The sequence below is a fragment of the Convolutriloba macropyga genome, chromosome 2 (assembly GCF_964194025.1).
Source record: "Convolutriloba macropyga chromosome 2, txConMacr16.3, whole genome shotgun sequence".
In the NCBI taxonomy this organism is placed as follows: Eukaryota; Metazoa; Xenacoelomorpha; order Acoela; family Convolutidae; genus Convolutriloba; species Convolutriloba macropyga.
In genome coordinates, this window is record NC_134469.1 from 8,571,245 (window position 1) to 8,595,167 (window position 23,923).

General features: G+C 36.8%; 1 protein-coding gene across 1 annotated transcript in view; it reads right to left on the reverse strand.

Annotated features, from left to right (window-relative positions):
- The window catches only part of LOC142355410 (uncharacterized), a 92,616-nt gene that overhangs the window by 23,750 nt on the left and 44,943 nt on the right, over positions 1-23,923 (reverse strand). The window contains exon 2 of the mRNA XM_075407601.1: positions 9,798-9,939. Within this exon, the coding sequence (XP_075263716.1) occupies positions 9,798-9,939 (142 nt within the window). The remainder of the gene's footprint in view (positions 1-9,797; positions 9,940-23,923) is intronic.

Sequence of the window (23,923 nt, forward strand, 5' to 3'; positions counted from 1 at the left end):
CTCCTTTTTTTCGGTATTAGTCTTGTTATTTTTTTGCTAAGTGTGGATTCATTGAGGCAATCACATCGGTAATTGTATTATTGAAAGAAAACTAAGAAATGAAATTTGTTGCAGACTTTCCGAAAAATTGTCTTTCGTTACTATTAGAAGCAAAAGGACTCAATATTGATCTTCAGCGTATTCAGAACCACATTTTCTAGCAAATATTAAGTCATATTTCTGATTTTTGAAAATTTCTGACAGTTCTAGCACTATCATGTGTCTAAAAATGTAACGGAGCGTTAACAGCTTTAATCGAACTTCTATTTCGAAGTGTTTAAGTACATTGGTTACCAAAAATATTTACGTTATTAGTAATGTTTACTCTTTGAGCTATTTTTCAAAACAGAAAATTAAAGTAAATTTTTAAAAGAATTTTCGGCCAAAACTAGAGTGTAGAGTAGATTCCGTTTTCCTGCTTTTAGTTTTAATTTTCCAGTATGTCTTTTTTGCTATTTAAGCAGAACAAAATTGTCTGAAGTCTTCTCAAATCTTTTTTGATACAGCAAAAATTGGTTTGTATTCTAGTTTGTAATCAGCAGAAAACAGAGAGACAGAAAAAAATTTAACAAATTTAGAGAAAAAAAATAAAGAGTTAACTTTCTTTTCAAAGTTTTTGATCAAATCGTTAATTCTTAGGCTTGAAAGGGTACAGTAAACGTTTACTCGCCACCAGATTTTCCTTGAACCCGACCTGTAAGATTCTGCGTTTGACTTTTTTCAATTTTCATTCAACGTTGTCTGTCAACCCCCCCACCACGAGTGATGTTTTTTTTCCTTTCCAATTTTCACTTTTCAATTTTGCAGAGTTCTCCGTTTTCAGTTTTCTGATATTTTTATAAAAATCAATACTATATCCTGAGAGCAACAAAATGGTGTATTTTCTCTCTGAGACGATAAAAAAAGTAAAAAATTGACTGAAGAAAAATATCCAGCCTCGATTATATATTGTTGTTGTTGTTGTTGTTGTTGTTGTTGTTGTTGTTGTTGTTGTTGTTGTTGTTGTTGTAGTTGTTGTTGTTGTTGTTGTTGTTGTTGTTGTTGTTGTTGTTGTTGTTGTTGTTGTTGTTGTTGTTGTTGTTGTTGTTGTTGTTGTTGTTGTTGTTGTTGTTGTTGTTGGGGATTTACAGCTGTGCTGAAGGGTCTAAAGTCCCACTCATCAAAATAAAATAATGTCCAATAGTTTCTACAGTTTTGAAAATCGCAGAACAATTGCCAAGTGCAAATATTTCCCTCAGAAAAGTTCTTCTCGAAAAAATTCCACATTGTACGTAATATTCAGTTTTTCAGTCCGGATGGTTCCCTTAAGTTTATTAAATTATCTAGGCGGTTTGCAATTCGACAGGTTTTAAATGTGAACTTGCTGCGCGCTTTCTCTGTTCGAGTTTTCGTCACTTTGAAAATTTCGTTGTACCTTGTTTCTTTCGTATGTACTTCTGGTAGCTCGATGCCGCTATTCTCTTCATTCAAAGCTTTTGAAACCAGCAATAGATCGTTAAGTTGGATTAACAATGGTAATGGCAATATGTTTAACAGTCGAAGCTGGCTTTTGTATTCTGTACCTTTATTTCCCGTTATCCATTTGACTACCTTTTTTGAAACTTTTCCAGAATTTGAATTTCAGTTCTACCTGCAGTCAAGCACGTGATAACATACAGCAATACCGGCAAAATTAAGGAATTATATAATCCCAATTTCACAAACGTGTTTACTTTAGTTGCAACATTTTGCTTAAGCATGTACAGAACTTTATTTGCTTTCTTCATTCTTTCTTCAATATGTTGTTTCCACGATACATCAGCCGCCACGTGAATATCAAGATCTTCGACAGTCGTGGATTTCGCCAAATCTTTTCCCATCAAATTGTACTGTTGGTCTTCACCTCTGAAATTTTGATACGCACACTTGTCTATTGCCAGCTCCATTTTATTTCGGATTATCCAGTTCTCAATCCCATGTAGATCATCTTGGACTTCCCAGTAGCTTCTTTGTGCAGCCAAAATTTTAGGATCATTAGCGAAGATAAAGGGCTCAGAAAAGATCGGGAAATCTGGAAGATCGTTAAGAAATAAAAAGAACAGTATAGGGCCTAGGAGTGACCCCTGTGGTACCCCGCTTGTTATATCGAGTATCTTAGAACTGGTATTGTCCACACGCACATATTGTCGGCAAACATCCTCCAACTCCAATGTCAATAAATTTTCGAATTAACTCATAATGTGGTACTTTGTCAAAAGCTTTTGAGAAGTCAGTGTAGAAAGCAATAGTTTCTGATTGAGGATCCTGATCAAGAGCTTCATATATTCTTTTGAGAAACAGCAACATATTTGTTTACACAGATCTTCTCCTTACAAAACCATGTTGACTCTTAGTTAGGAACTTTTGAAAATGATTATACAAGGCAATGTATATACATTTTTCCAGAAGCTTGCTATCAATGTTCAATAACCAGACAGGCCGGTAGCTTTGAACTTTTCTTTGGTCTCTTTCTTTTCAAATAGGCGTTATGGCAGCAACTTTCCAGCTGTCGGGTATTTTCCGCAGCCTCTTTATATTCCGAAGGACAGAATGCATGACGTTGCAGAGATTCTTGCTCGTCTTTACGTAAAAAACCGGAGGTATACGGCTCGGTCCTCTGAATTTTGTGATATCAATATCATCCATAATATTTCTGATTGTAGTCTTCGAGATGTCAAAATTTGTGAGAGAGGGTTTCTGCACTTTGAAATCTTTCAAACTGAAATTTGTTTTTGGAGAGAACACGGAGTGAAAAAATTGATTTAACATAATTACATGTTTGCATCGAAGTGAACTTTGCTTGGTATCATTCATCAAAACTTTGGGCAGGCAGGCAGATTTGTTTAAGCTTTTCAGATGTTTAAAAAGTCTGTCTTTATATCTCGATCCTAGTAAATTTTCTTGGTACACAACTCTGTCTTCTTCAGCTGAATCAGTGAATTGGTTTTCCATTTATAGAACCAACTGTTTTTTGTAAGATGTTGGTTTATTTTCCAATAAACGTTTCTGTGTCTTCAGCTTATTAATCAAATTTGAAGTACCACAGGAAATCCTTGCTGGCAGTGATTGTCTATGCCTTTTTCTTTTCGGGACATACAAATCAAAAATTCCGTCAAGATAACTTGTGAATTCTTCGCTCATTTTGTTGATATTGGTGTAACAAATTGACTGGAACGGTTTTTCAAAAAGATGCTCGTTTATAACGTCACAGTCAGCATTCCCACAACTTCTAAAGTTCTGTATTAATGGTTTTGTTTCATTAACTGGGTTTTCTAAGGACAGACGAAGGGCCTCATAGTCAGTTAGATTATAGATAGATGGAAAAGATTTGTCTAATTCAGCGGATAGATGACAATTTTGATAGAAGGCAGTATCCAAGATGTTGTTTCCACATGTCGGGAAGTCGATAATTTGCCGAAACAATTTCTCTTCAAACATTTCGTTGACTTTGTCTTCAGTCTCATTGGGACTATACAGTGTCTTCCAGTTTGCTTCTGGAAAAATAAGGTCTCCACAGATGACAATTGGTTTGTTTTTAGGAATGTTTCTCAGGAGCAGTTGGAAGTCCTCTATCGTGTATCGATATGGGCTTGATATGGGTGGATTGTAGAACGCATATACCAAAACTTGAGTGTCATTCAGAGTAATTTTACACGCTACACATGAGTTGGGTAGAGTGAAATTTATTTTTCCGATATCAGAGTATTTTTCACAGCAGTACCTCCATGCGCATTTCTATCTCTAATCGTGGCCCGATCACTTCTATAAATATTGTAATTGTTAAGAAAGAGTTCGGAGTCATAAATGTCATCGTTCAACCAGGTTTCGCAAAAACATAGAACATTATAATCTAGGTAATTACTGCATTTATGAATTTTGATCTCCTTTCGATTTTTACTAAGCTTCTTGTATTTAGTTGGAGGAAAAGGAGAAAGCCTCCTAGTCAGTGGGCATTCTGTACATTCAACTGCACTTTGACCCCATCATTGTAAAGTTCAAGATTTCGAATTTTCAATTTCTCCTTAGGTACACCTTCGTCAAGCAGCTCCCTTCGCTTTTTCAACATTTGATTTTCTTTCAGTGCGTCATCCTCGTCAACGCTGACAGCATGTAAATGTTTCTTTCGACCAAATTTTTTCTGAATTCTCGACTTTTTGCAAGAATGATTCTTGTTTCGTGTTCATTTGCCAAGGTTACTAATACCGCCCTTGCCTTTTTTCCATCATTTCGAAATTTTCCAAGTCTTTGTATTTCCGTGACATGTGCATTCGCACCTATCGAATTGAGCAGGTCGTTAACTTCATCGTTTGTTGGGACAAGATTTTCCCCTTTCGTTTTATTAGGATCCTCAGGTATCCCTTGTGTTCTTATACATTTATTGATATTGTTACTTTTCGAGTTTTCATCAGTTTTAATTCCTTTAGGTTTTCCTGAAGTAGTTTCAACAGCAACGGCGGCAGCATATGTTTTTTCAACTTTTTCACACGTCATTTTTGTAGCATTCCCAATTTTCTCATCCACTAAGTCCGTTAGTCGCCTTTCCATATTCTTCAGTTTTTCCCCAACACCCATGCTATCGATTTTTTCAGCAACTTTTGCCAGGGTTCGACAACGAATAAAGTTATCCCTTTCATTTTGTTCAACACAATTATTGCAGAGTAGCATGGCATTCATACCAAGCTCTTTAATGTCAGTAATTGCTGCTGGAGAAAGAGCTGTACATTCAGGAGTCAGATGCATGTTACAATTACATGCCACAGAAGTATATCTCTTTTCGTTTGCGTAAACAGCCCTCTTGCAAGTTTTAAAATTTTTCCCCATTTCGTGTTATATTTTTTTCTGAGCAAAACCAAGGGACTTAATCGCTAGGAATTCCTCAAAAAATGATTCTAACGACTGGGACTTTAGGTCTGATCCGGACCAAGGAACCTAATCGCTAGGAACTTCACAGAACTTAAACTAACCTCAAAATTGATTATTTATTGGCGGAGTTTTTCTTTCGTTGTTTTAGAGGGTTTTGCTATTTTTCTTTTTGCAAATTCGCTTCAAATCACCGTTGTTTCGTACGATTGAGAAGAGCGTTTTCAATTCGAGAAGTGGATTCAAGTGAAGCTTGCTGTACTTTTTCAACACTTTCTTATCCTTTTGCTTTCGGCAAGATAAGAGATTCTTGACTATATGCAACACTGTTATCTCAGTTTCTTTCAATTTGTTGTAGACGTCAGGAGCGCCTTCTCTGATACAATAAACAGTTCCAACTGTATCAACCTTTCGTTGTAGACGTTCGATATCAACTTTTAATTGATCACCGTTGAGGGGTGTTCTATTATCACTTTTCGGGCTTGTTACCGTGTTATAATATCGTGCCACAACATAATTTTGCTGTTACTTTCAACGTATTGCAATCGATTTTGTACTATCTTGTACTTATCTCTAGCGTTTGGTGTAGATTGTATCCTGGTTTTGAGATGACCTTCCCTTTGAGTCGTTTTCGAATGTTATCCCACTTCTCCTGAGAATGATGTAATGAGCTAGCTCCAACAATCAACATTACAGAAGGGCAACCAAGGCTACCCTGACTTTCAATTATATCTATTTAATAATTTCCCCATAATAATTTCCCCAATAATTTCCCCATAATTTCCCAATAATAATATATTCCCCAATTTTGAGAAATTGGTGGAATAATAAAATTTGTCTATTTTATCTTTGCTTACAACTATAGGTACCATTCAATATAGTTTTTTGCGTGTATAACTATATAATTAAAGAACAGTTGGGTGCATTTGTTCTTGCTAAAACTCTTATCAAAGGTAATTGAATAAAATATTATGTCTTTAGTATACTATGAATGAAAATCCGTATATATTTTTTCATGCGTACACCTGGAAGTACCATTCTTATATTAATTGTGAAGCCCTTTATTGATTATGTTGTCCATAAGAAAAAATCACCCGGACTGTAATCTCAGCCAAAATCAGTACTGAACCATAGTGTTTCAATTCTTTATTTTTACTCTGACCAGTACTATGATCATGTCATATTTTAGACTTTTCATGACAAAAGTCAGAACTAAAAAAGTTGTCTGAAATTAGATGCAGCATGTGAAAAGTACAGTCTGAAATGCCCAGAACTGTATCTGTTTTCGTCGGAGCCGAAACTAAAACATTCTAAAAAAATTCCATTGAACTCTGAAACAAAACTATAAAAATCTGCAATCTTTCATGCACTCGGCGTGTATTTTCTGGTTTCAGCGTGTTTTTCTGGTTTTGGCGGGTTTTTTGCTAATCCTAATACGTCTCTGGCAACGTTTTAAGATTGTAAGTCACCGTCATGCTCAAAAAGTGCTTCGCCCAAAATTTCAAATTTTTATCGAAATTTTCAAAGTTTACCATGATTTTGCTATGAACATCATGGGAATCAAAACCAAGAATGCTCAGTCCATTTTCAGAAAAAAAGTTTCTATGGCACTTATACTGCACAACATGAGTTGAAAGATACCCTTAGGATACACTGATACAGTACAGTGCCGACGATATACAATTGGAATCCAATGTTTCAGCACTGATTTACTATGGCACTAAGGTCCGGGCAGCCCCTCGTCTCTCATTCGAGAGAAATTCCTCCTGATTCAATGCTTTGTGTACCACTGATCTCTGTAATTTTTCATAAAACTTTCAGCGGAATGAAATCTGTACGAGCATCAGTTTTCAGTTTGAAGTAATTATAAGGATGCGTTGTCTTAGGTAATTTGTAGCTTTTGAGTTTGGCACATTTCGAAGTTGCAATAAGCATTCATTCATGATAGTTGTTAAGGTTCTGCAAATGTACAAGAACACCATTGAAAGATGAAAAAATCCTGAAAGTTGAAAAAGACAAATATTAATTTTTACTACAAAATTACGTTTTTTTTAATCCTTGGAAAATTGGCACAAAGGAAGATGAGGACGTACAAGAAACTTGCTTGAGTCCCCGTGTCGAATTTTTACCCCAAAAAAATTTAAGATAAGGGGGGTGATCGGGGGAATTTTAAAACAATTCCCAGCAAAACTCTTACATAATTTTGGGGTTAATGGGGGGTAATTCAATGCAAGAGTGGGGAATAATGGGGGGTAATTTTTTTGATGGGGGGATAAAATGGTGCATGAGCAGGGGAGTATTTCTAGGAAGGAAATGATGCAAGAGAAGGGTTTAATTGGGGGGTTTAAGGGGGTAAAGTGATGCAAAAGTAGGGGGTTTTGGGGTTAAAACTACGCAAGAGTAGGGGGGGGGGGGTAATAGGGGTAAAACGACGAAAGAGTAGGGGGTAAGGGGTGGGGGTAAAACGATGCAAGAGTATGGGGTAAGGGTCCATTACTCCCTCACTCTTGCTTCGTTTTACTCCTCCCAAAACCCCGTCATTTTTGGGGTTAAGCTAGGAATAAAGTCCAAAAAGTCATCCTTACTCCCTTTTACTTCCCTGTTCTGTCATTGTATTACCCCCTAAAGATACCACCTAATCTTTCATCTCTTTGGATGGTAATTTTGAGAGTTGAAGTTTAACGATTCCGCCTTTACTCTTCATTACCCCTTATCCTATATCGTTTTAAAACCTAAAGTTACCCCTAATTTTACATACACATTTTGGGTGATGGTGTTTTTTTTTGGGGGGGGGGGGTTAAGTCTAACTCTCCCCCTTTACTCCCAATTACCCCCCCCCCCAAATCTTACATCGTTTTACCCCCTAAATTTACAACATAATCTTTAATCTTGGGAGGGGGGGTAAAAGTGTTCCCCCATAACCCCCTTACCCTCAATTACCACACTACACTAACATCATTTTACCCCCATAAAACTAACCCCTAATCTCACATCTTTTTGGAGGGTATTTTGGGGGGGGGTAAAATCTAAAAATTCCCCCCATTACCCCTATTCTTAAATAGTTTCAACCCCACAGACAATTTCCCCCTACTCTTACAACAGTTTTTGGGGAGTAATCAGGGGGGGGGGGGTAATTTCGATACGGATCGAATATTAGCTGGTAAATGTTGCCTAAAGCTGAATGTGCAGTGTTTGCAGAACGCGTGAAAAATATGTAGCCGGGTCAACGATCATAGAACTTTCTTTGATTTCGTACTAGGTCATATATGATTCTTAGTAATCATACTAGATCATATATGATTTATATGAATTCTTGGTAGTCATACAAGGACCATATATGATTTCCTAGAAATCATACAAGGATCATACAAAAAAATTCAAAGACCAAAAACTGTATAAATTCGATTTTCCATTGAAGTTGAAAAAATTTCTTGGATTTCATACAAGATCAAATATGACACATAATACATTGACTGGTGCCACAAATTCCCATATAATGTAGTCAGAGGACTTATTATATTATTATATCGCATTTGCAATCCACATTTGATTCTTTGTGTGCGCTAAAAGAATAACTTTGGGGTTTGAACGTTTTCAGAAAACGAATTTGACGTAATATGCATTCTTTTTCTTCAAAATTTTTTTTTATAAATGAGCATTTATAAGTCTAAACTGGCTTCAGAGTATGTCAAAAATTTTGTTATTTGTTTGGACTTACTCTTTTATTTTGTGCCCTACTTGCAATTTATATTGTACGTTAGGGTCTTTTGGCGGATCAAAATGTGATGCCGGGGTATCATATATGTGATGCCCTACCGAATAAAAACAAAAAAAAACATAAATGGGTAAAAAATTTCAAAAAATAGATGTATGATTCTTGGTATTCGTACTAGGATCATATATGATTTCTTGGTAATCCTACAAGGATCACATATGATTTTTTGGGTTTCATACAAGGATTGTACTAAGAAATCAAGTATGGATTGTATGAAATCATATATGATCCTTGTATGAAATCAAAGAAACTTCAACCCGGGTAACAGCATTGCTTGTTGGTTCTTGCGTTGTTCATTCGGCATTTTTTTCAGGGTGCTAAAAATTAATCACTTCTCTGATAGAGTTCTCGAATTTTTTTGGTGATCAGCAAATTCCTACTTCACAAATGCTACAGATTATCTAAAAGTCATTATTGTGTTCAAGATAATACTTTCAAACATAGCGGATGGAATAATTACACGCTCCTATCAAAATTGTATTTATGTAAGCGATCAATATAGAGTTTTTCAAAAAAAGCAGTTTATTGAACTGAATTTTGTTTCAGTATGTATGTGTAATCAAATAGACTCATCAATTAAAGGAAACCATAACTGAATGAATCTTACGCACGTTTGTCAAATTACTGATTCAGAGATTTTGGGAAATCATTCAACAGGGCACTTTGGTTAGGGACCTCCTCGCCTTGTGTACAATAACAACTCTGACAAAAGAAATCGAACACTGGATGATCACATTTTGTTTTCTTGATGGTTCTAGATAGACTATATACAAAGACTGCCCTAGTGTTGAAAAAACTAAAAATCTTGCAAGAATCTTGTAAGAAATCTTACGAGGGAATGCATAGTTCTTCCATTTTTCTTGCAAAAATCATGAATTCAAAACTTGCAAGATTCTTGCAAGATTTTGAATCCGGGCTAAAAAATTTTTATTGAATTCGGTTTTGTAATTCGTTTAATAAACAATAAATTTCTTCAAATATGTTTCCTAAAACATTTGTACCCCGATTTATGTTTTTGCCTTGATTGATATCTTGTAAGATTCTTGCAAGAATCTTGCAAGTTTTTATTCCGCTCATCACTAGGGTATTCATTCCGTGAACTAACCTCAGCAGGGCGATAATTGTGTTCGTTGTTGTTATTGGGTTCAACGCCAATCCAGGGATAAAGCGGCGAGATACCATCCAACGCATAAGAGGGTGCAATATTAGAGCCGCACATTGGCTCGTTCAGATCGTACACGTCGTACCTTAAAACGCAGAAAAACAACATTGCGTACGAAATATTTTCTTCGATATAAAAGAATCAGTAATTTGTCATTCTTTTCGGTAATTGTTTTTAGTAGTTGAGGCTTCTTTTTGTTAGATGATTGGAGTTCGAATCGCATATACATCAAACCTTGTTGGCGTGAGTTAAGCTGATCATATTATTTTCAATGCAGTTAACTTTACTCAAAAATCAAGACTGGCCAGTGAAAATTCTGACATGAACAGAGTGCTGGCCAATCTAAAAAACAGAATGTCTCTAGACTGAACTGACTCAGCGCTGATTTGATCTGCCACCAACCTACGAGGGGCATTACAGTTGAGTGAGCACAAATCACAAATTTTTTTTGACAAATTGCATTAGAGCATACATTTTTCTTCATTAACTTACCTGATTTGAGGTTTGGCGGTGAATTTTTGTAAGAAATGTGACGAAATGCCGTGAAAAAAAAAATAAATTTCACCGCGTATTTCTTTCATCTTTTCGCGGTGAATGCGATAAATCCCGATGAAATATTCATTTTCACCGCGTTCTCAGTATTCCTAAAAAAAGAAGCTCCATTTGCGGGTTCGAACCTCTTACCTCCTGTGTTCCTTCAACTTCTTAGTACACTCCGCCAAGTCTCACGTACTTCTATGATATTTCTTCTGAATTTAAGTCAGATTCAGTAAACATTGCAAAGCCAAAGCGGTTAATTTTTGTAAAAAAAGCGGTGAATTTCGCAGTGAATTTTTGTAAAAAATGCGGTGAAATGCGGTGAATTATTGCTTCTCACCGCATTCACCGCATTTGCCGCATTTCTTACGAAAACTTACCCTAAAACCTCAACCCGGGCCTTTTAAAAAAATTGATTTTGCTACTTCATTATTGAATACAGTTGAGCCTTGTAAATTGTCAGAATTTGATTTAATTCCATCCAATAGAAGTGCATTGGATAGTAAAATACTATAATATAAAACCATCTTAATGATAGCAGCCTTCAATACTCGTGTTTATAATGAAAAATTGTCAGCTAAGTTTTAAAAATAAATGAAGTTGAAGATCAGTGAAGTTCTTCAATTTATAAACAGTAGCCTGGAGGTTGGTGGCAGAGGAAATCAGCGCTGAATCAGTATAGAGACAATCTGTTTTTTAGGATGGCGAGTACTCTGTTCTTGTCCCAATTTAAAGGGGCCAGTCTTGATATTTGGGTAAAATTTACTGCATGAAAACTAATATGCTAAGCTTAACTCCCGCCAAAAAGGTTTGCTTTGTATACGATTCGAAGTTTTTCGTGCGTACTTGTAACAAATACTTTGCGCAGCAAGTCGTAACCACTGAGATAAATGGGTTTTGTGGTAATTGTCTACAAACTAGCTACAAACACAGTATATATATAAATAGTCTACAAACACACTATATACAAATAATGTGTGTACTACTATGGTAATTACCAGTTATAAGCTACAAAGTAAGACATTACTCTGCTCAGACTTAGTTTTGGGGTAGTTTGCATACTGTACTAGATAAATTTTGCCTGGGCTAACTCCATGACCTCAATATAATCGTAATGAAGGAGAACTGCGCATAAGGAAACTTAAAATATTCTGGAGATGCAATGTTTCAGAACTGAATTGAGTGTTTACACTTGAAATGTGCTGGTTCAGCGCACAAATGCTCTGAGACTCATGTCCGGGAGAGGATAACATGGTGGAAAATGATATAAACTTTTTAAAAGACGGAACAATTGAAAATATTAAAAAAGAAAAAGAGAACAAATAGATGAGAGGATGAACTAACACAACAAGAACATTGTATAAATTTAAAAGAAACTTAATTTAAACGTGCAGAGTCAGTAGATGAAAAAATCAATACAAAAATGACAAATTTAAGTAATGCGTTAAACAACTTAGAACTTTCGAAATTATTGCATAAAGAGGAGGCATATATTATTAATAATTAGATGATTAGCATACTTGCAGAAACTTGAAACTGTGAAAAAAATGAATAAAAACTGCTAGATGGATACTGAAACAGACTTTATGGATTTAATTAAATGGAGTAGATGTATCCGGAAACACACAATCGAATGAAACGATAAAATCTATGATTTCACTTATTGATTCACAATGTTTAGTACAAATAAATTTGTAACCAAATGAAATAAAACAGATTAAAAAATAAAGATTTTAAATGGCGCAAAATGTGGAGTGAAAAGTTGGTATGAAATTCAAGCTAGCACAAAGTTAATGAAACGAAACTCAGTGGCTAGAACAAGATAAAAATTAAATAATGATGATTCTGTTGAGCATGTCCTAAGGTTCAACATTGACATATCAAAGCTTGCAACCTCCTTGGAACCTCCTTGGAACACCAGCTTCTCGTCTTAGCTGACACCATTGAATTCATAGAAAAGTGGCCATGAAAAAACGTTTAAAGTATCAAATGAACAATACCAGCTTCTTGATTTTTTAAAAAAAGTCATTGTTGGATAAAGTTAGCCAATAGCCTTTAAGCAGTGCTTCGACAACATCTATCAAAAATCCTGCTCCGCAGATGGCAGTTGTGGAAAAAACGGGGGGGGGGGGTTCCGAACACTCAGCACATTCGTTGTTAGAACCCCCGTATTTTTCCACTACTGCAGTAACTAATTCATTTTTGATCTCCGTTTTTTTCACTCTCGTTTTTTTTCTACTACTACAGTATGGATATATCCACCACTACATATACACATTACTCTATTGCCTTCAATTATTTTTCAAAACTGTCATTTCTTGTCTCACTTAGTGCAATCCGCTAATATCGAGTTAAGCTGGTAATTATCAGATGAATGGTTCGAGTTCTATCTCCACTGACTGCTAGTGGAGATAGAACTATTCTATCCCAGATACTAGTGTAACTAACTAGTGAGACCGTGTGAAAAGCATGTAAAACCCAATTGCTAAACTAAATTTTAACAATAAAAACCTGATTAACTTTACAATTTTCAATTTTTAGTAAGGAAATTTATTCTGTATATTTCCTTCTTAATTCTCATTTTTATGCCTTCATAGTGTTTATAACTTTATATTATACCTATATACGTGTTCTCTAAGTCGGTTTCTAGTATGATCGAATCTATATCTTTGGAGACATTTACATTTTGCCGATCTAAACCTAAAACGAGAAATTTTACACATACTACATTCCATGTATAAATCTGGATTAGTGTTATGTTTTGACAAATTACCGATATAATTTTTCACTAATATTATGTTATTACATATATAACAAGAGTATTCTATTGCTTTAAAATCGTCAATACATTCTTTCCGTATTTTGTTTTTACAGTTATTACTCTTAAAGATACTGGTGAAACATGGTCAAAAAACCAAACTGAAACTACATTTAAACATGATGAAAATAAGATTTCTAAAGTTAAACCCAATACTATTAAAAAAACAGATGCTTTTACTGAAAAAAGATCCAAAAATGTTGCGGAAGATGGAGCTATAGATAATACTATTATTGTAACTAAAGCTAATACTAATACCAACTAATGAGAATATCTATACAAAAATTAAAAATGAATCTGACGAATGAAATGAAGTGCTTAGAAATATAGCCATAAATACACAATTATTTAGTAATAATAGAAAACATCTAGAGAATACTGAAGACTATGATAAAAACTCCAGTCAAAATATGAGAGAATTTTTTTTTACTGATATGTATGAAAACTACAGTAATGATATAGACGAAGCAGTTAATTACTCACTAGAAGAAATGGAAAACTGTTACCAATTTAGACGACAGTTTTAAACATAAGATCACAGCAGAATGTGAGCACAAAAACAGAACCAAAGAAGAAGTTAAAAACACAAAAAAAGATGTTCAATCCATTCTATCTTATTAATAACGACATATATGAACATGGAGACTTTAATCAATGGCGAGATTATGAGAACAAAAAATAAGATAGTCACGCTTATGAAATCGCGTATTTTGGACAGAGAAAATATCAAAAGAAAAATTGAACCGACTAAAGCGTCTGTTGGTAGTCATTTAGATCTACCAACAGATCTAAGGAATTCTAAACTAATACTAAATAAACGTAATGGTTATTATAATTTTTTACAAATAACTATTACCGCATGGTTACACCCAGTTAAAGAATATGCAACACGTGAAAGTAAATATTCAAAAACTTGATTGTACCTCGACATCAACATGAAGATGGCTATGGCAACCGCAAAGTAGAACTGTTTAAACTGGCTATTAATTTTCATAAAGATAGAAGTGATGTCAAGATTACTGTTCTGGCAATCTTAGGAAACTTAACAACTTGCTCTAATTAAAACCATAGAAACATTGAAAGAAGTATCAAGCAAGACTCATCATAAATAATATTAGTGAAATAGATGCACATATTGGTTTCTTTCACAATTTAAATATAATGATCATACATGTAGCCGCTCATTTAACCAGGAGATTGCTTGCCCCAAGAAGAAGAAACTTACTTTTAGAAATAAACATAAACGACGGGAAATGGAAAAATATTATAACTGCTCCTATAGAAGATTGCGTTGTTGATGTTGCATCACAACGTAACAAGTACCAACACTTATCGAAAAGTGTGGGTTACAATTTTTATCATTTTGTCAAAAATTATTTCGGTCATGACTGTCTAAAAAGAGTTGCTAGGGATCTACTAACTATTGAAACTGAACACAATCTGAAGCAGAACAAACAATTGATATTTACTGAAGAATATTATAACATGAGGCTAATAATACTCGCCATGTATTTAAAAAGAAATGTATAAAGAGACAAAGGAGACCACTATCATGAAACTGGTTATCACAGAGGACCTGCATGTATTATATGTAATCTAACATATAAACGACAAATCATCATTCCCGTTATATTAATAATGGTAGCGGTTATGATTTCAATTTATAATTTAGTGAAATCTTTAAACAGAATAATGATAAAACAAAAGAAGATAACATACCACTAATTGCTGTAAACCTAAAACGTTCAGTATGAGCCGTCTTAAATTCTTAGACAGCTATAATTTCTTAGCTACGTCTCTAGATCAAAAAGCATTGATAAACGGATGTAAAACTAAAACTTTATATCCATTTGAATAGCTTGGTCTAGACACCTACGATGAAGTTATATGTAATATAAAAATCGAAAACTTCAAATCTTTTTTTTCTAAAATATTACCGACACAAACAGAAGTAGATATATTTAATAATGAAATCATACATAAAACTGGTATAAAATGAACCAAAGAGCATTTACAAAAAGATGTAAATAAATTAGATTTCTGCACTATTGAATATGTTAAACTAAAAATGAAAAAATGCGGTCTAAATCCCCGGCGCTATGTAGAACTCCCCGGCTACAGTTATGATTGCTGGTTAATGACAAGTGGTGTCAATTTAGATAACATACAACATTAAAAAGTGCTCGATGAAATTATTGAGGCAAAGAGAGGTGGTATATGTGGTATAATGGCGATGGATTAGTTAATAGCAATAGTAACAGTAACAGTAACAAAAGCATGGCGATACATGATTAAAGATTTTTTTGGTATATAGACGAAAATAACTTATATGGATGGCCAAATGATGCAAAAGTTACCTTATAAAGTCTTTGAGTTTAGTACTATATCATCAGATGTTCTTTTATCTACTCCAGATTATGTTTATTATGTAGGTTGTGATATTGATTTTGTCGTAAATGTAAAAACGAAACCGAGCATCTATCACTGATACATCTTAAAAGAAAGATAAATGATAATGATTTAAGCTACAGAACGAGAGAGAGAGAGAGAGAGAGAGAGAGAGAGAGAGAGAGAGAGAGAGAGAGGGACAAAAAGGTAGAGCAAGAGCAGAGAAACTACTTTTAGACCAAAATAATAAATATGAATGTATGTTTCATGGTAGCATGTTAAATTTTTATGGTAAGAATTGGGTTAAAAAAAGCTTAATATCCATCGAGTAATGAAATATAAACAAGATTATAAATGTAGAGGTTATTTTCCTTATCAAACCAATAAGCAAGCAACAGCTAAAATTGAAGCAGAAAGGATTTAAATAATCTAGTAGTAGTAGTAGTAGTAGTAGTAGTAGTAGTGGTGGTGGTAGTAGTAGTAGTAGTAGTAGTAGTAGTAGTAGTAGTAGTAGTAGTAGTAGTAGTAGTAGTAGTAGTAGTAGTAGTAGTAGTAGTAGTAGTAGTAGTAGTAGTAGTAGTAGTAGTAGTAGTAGATGCGAAAGAAGATGTTAGATCATATCTTATTCGGTTCGAGGCACAGGAGTTGTTTGCACAATGTTAGGACAAGGAGGGGAAAGATCACTATCATTGATCACGAAATGGTCATTGCTGAAGTGTGATTCAAATTAGTGGCACAGAAGCCACGCAGTCAACCGAAGATCTGCTCTGCCAAGTTGCGAGATGAAGTCACGCGTGAAGATTTCAGCGCAGAAGTGAAACGCTATCTTGATGAAAGCGATATTGTTGAAGGCGTAGAACAATGTTGGGCAAATTTTCGAACGGCTCTTAAAGCAGCGGCAAAAAATTTACTCATCCCCGAAAAGCGTGTGCACAAACCCTGGATTACAGTTGAAACGCTGGCTTTGATTAGGAAACGGGCCGAGTTGCAGTTGAGGAAGCATAGTAGCGCGGAGGCGCTGCTAGTGTTCTCTAATAGCTGCAAAGAAGTACGAAAAGCGTTAAGATCTGACAAAAGACTGTAGCTGGAAGACAAAATTGAAAGAATACAAGATCATTCCGACAAAGGTGACCTGAAAGAAGTGTTTGCGGAGTCAAAACAGTTTTGCCGGAGGTGGAGTCCTCATATAAGTAAATTAGTTTCAACCACAGGCGAGCCTCTGAAAACGAAAGAAGAAAGGTTGGAACGTTGGACCGAGCACTTTAAGCATCTGTTAAATCCAGCCTCGACAAGCGGCAATTATGTAATGAGCAAAAAGAAAGCATCCGGGAGTCTTGAAATAGACCTAGGTCCAATTCGGTTTGATGAAGTTCTATATGCAGTCAGAAAACTGAAAAACGGTAAAGCAAGTGGACCAGACAATATTTCTGCCGAAATGCTAGAGTCGCATAATGGAATCGCTGAATGGCTGTAGGACATTGTCAACAAGTGCTGGACTGAAGAAAATCTTCCACAAGACTGGAAGTTAGCAGAAGATGTCCCGCTATACGAAAACAAAGGAAAAAGATCTGAGTGTGGGAACTATCGCTGAATTTCACTGCTCTCGGTACCTGGAAAAGTTTTTGCATCAGTCATCCTGAATAGATGCAAAGATGCACTTGATCAAGTAGTGAGAGAAGAACAATGCGGATTCCGAAAGAGCAGGGCTGCACTGACAAATTGTTTGCGTTGAGGCTAATACTGGAGAAATGCATGGCCTTCCAATTGGATGTCAGTTTTTGTTTCATTGATTTCCGCGCTTCATTCGATTCGGTGGACCGCGAGATGATGTACAAGATAATGACACATTACGGGCTCCCAAAAAAGTTGTGAATGTCATCCGCAACAGTTACAAAGGTTTCAAGTGCTGCGTCAAGGCAGAGGGAAAGAAGGGCCAGATGTTCGGCGTAAAAACTGGTGTTTGCCAGGGTGATGTATGGTCGCCTATTCTCTATGGCCTTGTGATAAACTATGTGTTGGCTAACTCAGTTCAAGGAGTAATTGACATTGGACGCTGTGTTGCTGATCTTGACTTCGCCGATGATGTTGTCCTATTGGGAGTCTCTGATTCCGAAGTTCAAGCAAATCTACACAGAATTGAATCTTCAGCGGAGGCTGTTGGCCTAAGGATCAATGCTGGGAAGACAAAGAATATGGGTGTTAAATGCAAAAAACCAGTGTACCCATTGCTCAAAAAAACGTGGAAGTTCTTACAGGAAACCACAAAGGCCATTTTGGGACTCTCATCCCGACTACTCATTGGCAAGGAGGTGCTGTTGGGCAGGAAGAAGAATGCAGGCTGGTTCGAGACACTAGCTGGCGAGAAACTGAGATTGAAAAGTTCAGCGTAGGCTGAGCTTGTGACAGTTAGCAGCGACGAGAGGTCAGTGGTGGCTGATCTAGTGTCTACGGCAAGTAACAGATCATCTGCGGTCTGTGATGGCGAGAGTTGTGTATGTTCAGGTTGTAAACATCGCTTCGACACTGCAAGAAGCTGCAAAGTGCATGAAGCCAGATTCTGTAAGTCTAAGAATTCGAAGATTGTCGAAGACAGCGCGTCAAAGTTTGTTGGGCTAGAGATAAGCCTCACTTGTCAGAAGTGCACTAGGAAACTCGCGACTGTGAAAGGCCGACAAATTCATGAGTCACGATACTGCGGCAGAGAAAAGGCTGGAAGATCTCGCATTATTTCCTGCAAAGTCCATGATCGAGATGGAGTGGAACTCGAAAATGTAGAAGCTTTCAAGTATCTCGGTTCTTTCATGAGCTTGCAACATGGTGACCTAAAGCAAATCAGTGTCAAGCTGGCGGAAGGGAGACAGCGATTTGCGAGCTTTCAGAAGCTTTGGAAGAGCAGACAACTTAGTATTCCCCTCAAATGCAAGTTATACAGAGCTCTCGTGCTATCAGTGGTCTTGTATAGCTCTGAAACGTGTACCATGAATAAATCACCGCAACGGAAACTTGAGAGCTTTAACAACAGTTGTCTGCAAAGAATACTATATTTTTCATATATGGAGAGGGTGACAAATGAAGAAGTACTGGCTAGATCACGTATGTCGACACTTTCTGCAATGATCATGATTAAACGGTTGAAATGGTTTGGCCATGTCCTGAGGATGAATGACGATCGTCTAGCGCTTCGAGCCTTCACCTGGGAGCCGACAGAAAAATATCGTTATGCTAAACGAGCTCCAGGGGATCAACGCAGGACGTGGCTGGACCAACTTGAAGAAGATTGCTCAAGGAACAACATGAGCTACATCACCTAACGACAGAAAGCGAAAAGAGAGTCTAAATCCCGCTTCAACAGTTTTGTCGAACAGCATTTCCTGGATTAAATAAACACTAATAAGCTCAAACTTATATGCATTCTATTAACATGATTGTACTTATTGTCATTGTTCCTTTATTTCTTTATGGAATTTCAGTGCTCAAACAGTAGTAGTAGTAGTAGTAGTAGTAGTAGTAGTAGTAGTAGTAGTAGTAGTAGTAGAAGTAGTAGTAGTAGTAGTAGTAGTAGTAGTAGTAGTAGTAGTAGTAGTAGTAGTAGTAGTAGTAGTAGTAGTAGTAGTACTACTACTACTACTACTAGTAGTAGTAGTAGTAGTAGTACTTGAACGCTGGACGGAACATTTTAGTCAACTCCTGAATCCCTCAACATTCAGTTGCAGTACGAGATTGGATCCCGAAGAAGCAGCTGAAAGCTTGCCGATTGACCTTAGCCCAATTCGATTTGAAGAAGTGCTTGAAGCTGTCCGCAGGTTGAAGAATGGCAAGGCAAGTGGACCCGATAACATTTCCTGTGAGATGTTGAAAGCACACAAGGGTATTGTCGAGTGGCTCTGGGACATCATAGATAAATGTTGGTCGACGGAAGTTCTGCCCGATGACTGGAAGGTAGCAGAAATTGTCCCATTATACAAGAGTAAAGGAAAGAGGTCAGAGTGTTCGAACCACCGAGGGATCTCTCTATTGTCAGTACCAGGCAAAGTGTTCGCTTCCGTTACTCTCAATCGATGCAAAGATTCAGTGGATCGCGTCTTAAGGGAAGAGCAGTGCGGCTTCAGAAAAAGCAGAGGATGCGCCGATCAACTCTTTGCCCTGCGTCAAATAATAGAGAAATCAATGGCGTTTCAATTGGATATTAGCTTTTGTTTCATAGACTTTCGAGCGGCATTCGATTCTGTCGATCGTGAGCAGATGTACCAGATAATGAAACACAATGGTCTGCCGCAAAAAGTGATAAACATCATAAGAAACAGCTATGATGGATTCAAATGTCGAGTCAAAGCCGAAGGTGAGAAGGGACGCTTATTTGATGTCAGAACAGGCGTTAGGCAGGGTGATGTGTGGTCCCCAATCCTATTCGGCCTTGTCATCAACTACATTTTAGCTAACTCGGTGCATGGAGGATTAGACATTGGGAGATTGGTGGCTGACTTAGATTTTGCTGATGATGTTGCTCTCGTGGGGGTCTCAGACAGTGAGGTGCAAGAAAACCTACATCGAATCGAGGCCCTAGCGGAAGCCGCTGGTCTGAAGATTAATGTGGCCAAAACAAAGAATATGGGCGTAAAATGCGACAGCCCAAATGTTGTTGCAGTGCCTAGTATCCAACAGAACGTGGAGATACTCACTGGAACACATAAAGGCAAACTAGGACTCCTGGCAGAGACATCTAGCCAGTCACGACTAACCATCGGCACGGAGGTGCTGCTGGGAACGAAAAAGAAAGCGGGCTGGTTCGAAACACAAGATGGCCGGAAGCTCAGATTGAAAAGCTTAGCGGAGGCTAAGCCAGCGTTGGTAGCTTCACAACAACAATCTGCAGTAGCGGATTTAGAGTCGCTAGAAAATGAGAGTGGGTCAACGGTGGCTGATCAAGAGTCTTTAAGATGTCAGAACTGTCAGCGGCAATTCAGTACAGTTACCGGACGCAAAGTGCACCAAACAAGATTCTGCAAAGCCGGTTTGTCAAAGAATGTCGTCGACAAGTCAAAGTTCGAGCAACTAGAGGCGAGCCTCACCTGTGACAAGTGTGGAAGGAAGTTCAAAACAGTCAATGGCCGAAAAGTTCACCAATCGAGATACTGTGGCAAACCTAAAGCAGCTGCCACACGCGTGTTTTCCTGCAAAGTACAAGATGTTATCGGAAACGAGTTTGAAAACATAGAAGCGTTCAAGTATCTCGGATCATATGTCAGCCTCAAGCATGGAGACCTCCAGGAAGTCAATTGCAAACTTGCAGAAGGTAGACAACGGTTTGCTAACTTCCAAAATCTCTGGAAGAGCAAGCAGCTCAGCGTGCACCTCAAGTGCAATTTGTACAAAGCACTCGTTTTATCAGCCGTGCTGTACAGCTCAGAGACTTGGACTCTTTCGAAATTAATGGAGAGAAAACTTGAGAGTTTCCACTGTGGTTGTCTTCGGAGAATTCTACGTGTGTCATATCTGGAGAAAGCAACGAACGATGAAATTATGTCAAGATCGCGAATGCCCCAACTATCCACGATGATCATGCTCAAACGGATAAAATGGTACGGTCACATCCAGAGAATGGAACCAGGAAGATTAGCCCGCAGTGCCTTCGATTGGGACCCGCCCGATCAATACGCCCATGCCAGACGCGCTCCTGGGGGGCAACGGAAAACGTGGATGAGTCAAATCGAAGGAGACTGTGTACGAAACAAAGTATCGTTCACCAGATTGCAGGAGAAAGCAGCAACCGGGTCAAAGAATGCCTTCAACAATTTCGTCGTACAGCACTTCACAGAATAACCAAACAAATAACTCTTCTTGTTTTGTTTGTATTTGTATTTGTATTTGTATTTGTTGCCAACCGTGCCTTTATTTCATATTTGGAATTAAAGTGTTGAAACAGTAGTAGTAGTAGCTGTAGCAGGAGTGTAATATGGACCATTTTTCACCCATATTACACTTTGGCCACAGAATGTACTCTTACCCATATTAAGATTACCAAATTAAGCTTTGAAATAGGTACCCATATTAAGATCCGAGGGTGCCCATATTACACTTTTATTTTTTCGACCATTTTAAGTTTTCGCCCGATACCCATTTTCACTCACAGTCATATGACTTATTTGACTAGAGTAAAATTTGGGTAGTTTTTTGTAATTTTGTGGCCAATCACAAAAAAATGGCCGATAATAGGTCTAGATAAAGCAATTTTTTGAGGAAAAAGCTGAAAAAGTGTCGTTACTCCTGAATTGTGTTTTTTTGCTTCGAAAAAAAAGTTTTTTTGGTGAGTTGTCTTTTCGTTTCATTCGCGTAAGAACAGTGCTCAGCTTCTTATTTTTTGCTGAAAATTAGAGAAAACTTACAAAAGCTAACTTCAGAAGACAAAATTTAATTGATTTAGAACTCACAGATAATTGAGTGCTTTTTACAGAAGAAGCGTAGACAATTTCAGTCAAATTCCATCTGTCTGTTTGAAATGTGATGTCACATTTTTACAACAAAGGCAGGTTTTACATTTTATAATCAGGCTCATTTACAGCGTAATTAACCTTGTGGGTTGCTCTTTCATCGCAAAACTTGCTGGCATTTCGGACTGCGAATCAATTTTATGGAATTCAAAAAAGGAAATTGGAGAAAAACGTTAAAAATCATCTTGATTGTTGCAGTTTGTTGTGTTTCTTACCACACGTTTTTCCGTTCTATCAGTAACACTGTAATCTATGCTGCAGAAATTGTTGCCCGCTTTACCATAGTTTTATCAGTATGTCAGTAAGGTGTTAGTAAATTCAACTTCTCTTTTCGATATATAGAATTGTTCATCAACAGCTAAACGGCCACCTCTTCTGAATTTACTGCATTTTGTCTTCTTTACGTTAATTTTCAACTAGTTACTGCTACAATACGTGTTCAGATTATCCAAAATTTGTTGCAATAGCTCCCATGTAATAAGTCATCAGCGTAAAATATAACATCTAGACCCTTGCATTTCAGCTCAAAATACAAATCAGCTATGAATAAACTAAACAAGAGTGGTGAGAATTTGTCTCCTTGTGCTACTCCTGTTTTCTGTTCAATCTCGTTTGACAAGAAATCTTCATCAAGGATCTGCTGGAAGTTGCATTTTAGCACTGATTGTGTTCTGTGTATAATGGTCCCATGCATCCCCACTTTTATCAGTTTTGTAAGCAGCTTGTTCCTGTTCGCTTTTTCGTAGTCAATGAAGCAGGCATAGTATTTGCCACTGCAGCTGATGTTATGCTTGATTGCTCTTGTCAAGTGCAAAACTGCGTCGATTGTTGACAGTTTGTGTCTGAAATCATATTGGCTTCGTGGTAAAAATTGATTTTTCTCGACCAGTGTTCGCAAAGGCTGGTAAATGATACCCGTGAACAATTTGTTCATGCAACATAACAGGCTAATGCCTCTGTAGGAACTTGGTACACTTTCAAAAACTCCATTTTGTGTTCGTCATTTTGAGCCTATTTCAGAATCCAGAGACTCCTCCAGCATAAATTGTGACTTGTTTTAGCTTTTTTCCTGATAAAACTTTGCTCAACTGTAAACGTTAAGGTTGGTTAAGGCAAAGCTTATGTTGCAAGCTTTAATCTTTTGTAGGCGTCAATGGCTCCGTATTTATAGTGAAATTATCACTGTGTGTGTTTTTGATCCATTTTAGTATTGTTGGCCTAGGTCTTTTGCGATAAGGTCCATCTTTTGTATCCAAAAATTGTTTTTCTTGTTCTCTTTTGCCCATTTTTATTTAAGTTTTGCAGCAAAGTGTAAAAATCATTTTTTGGGTTACTAAAATTAATTTCAAATTTGTGTTTAGGCAACAGTGTGCTTGTTATTGGCAAAAAAATTGCGTTTACTTGAAAAACTTGAAAAAAGAAGAAAAAAAAATTCAAAAAAAATGGGGGACCGCCGGAATTGGAGGCTTGGCCTCCAATTTGGGATGGTCCCCCATTTTCTTTGGCCGCCATAAAAACTGCTATTTGTGTTTGTCATTTTATGCCTATTTCCAGAATCAAGAGACTCCTCCAGTATAAATTGTGACTTGTTTTAGCTTTTGTCCTGATAAAATTTTGCTCAACTGTAAACGTTAAGGTTGATTTAGGCAAAGCTTATGTTGCATGCTTTAATCTTTTGTAAGCGTCAATGCTCCATATTTATAGTGAAGTTATCGATTTATTTTATTGATAGAACAAGAAAGGCTGCTTTTTGCTTTCAAATTTTACAAATAGTTTCTTCTCATTTTCGTCCAATTGACCTCAAATTTTGGTAATAGCTGTATTTTTCGCTTCAGAAA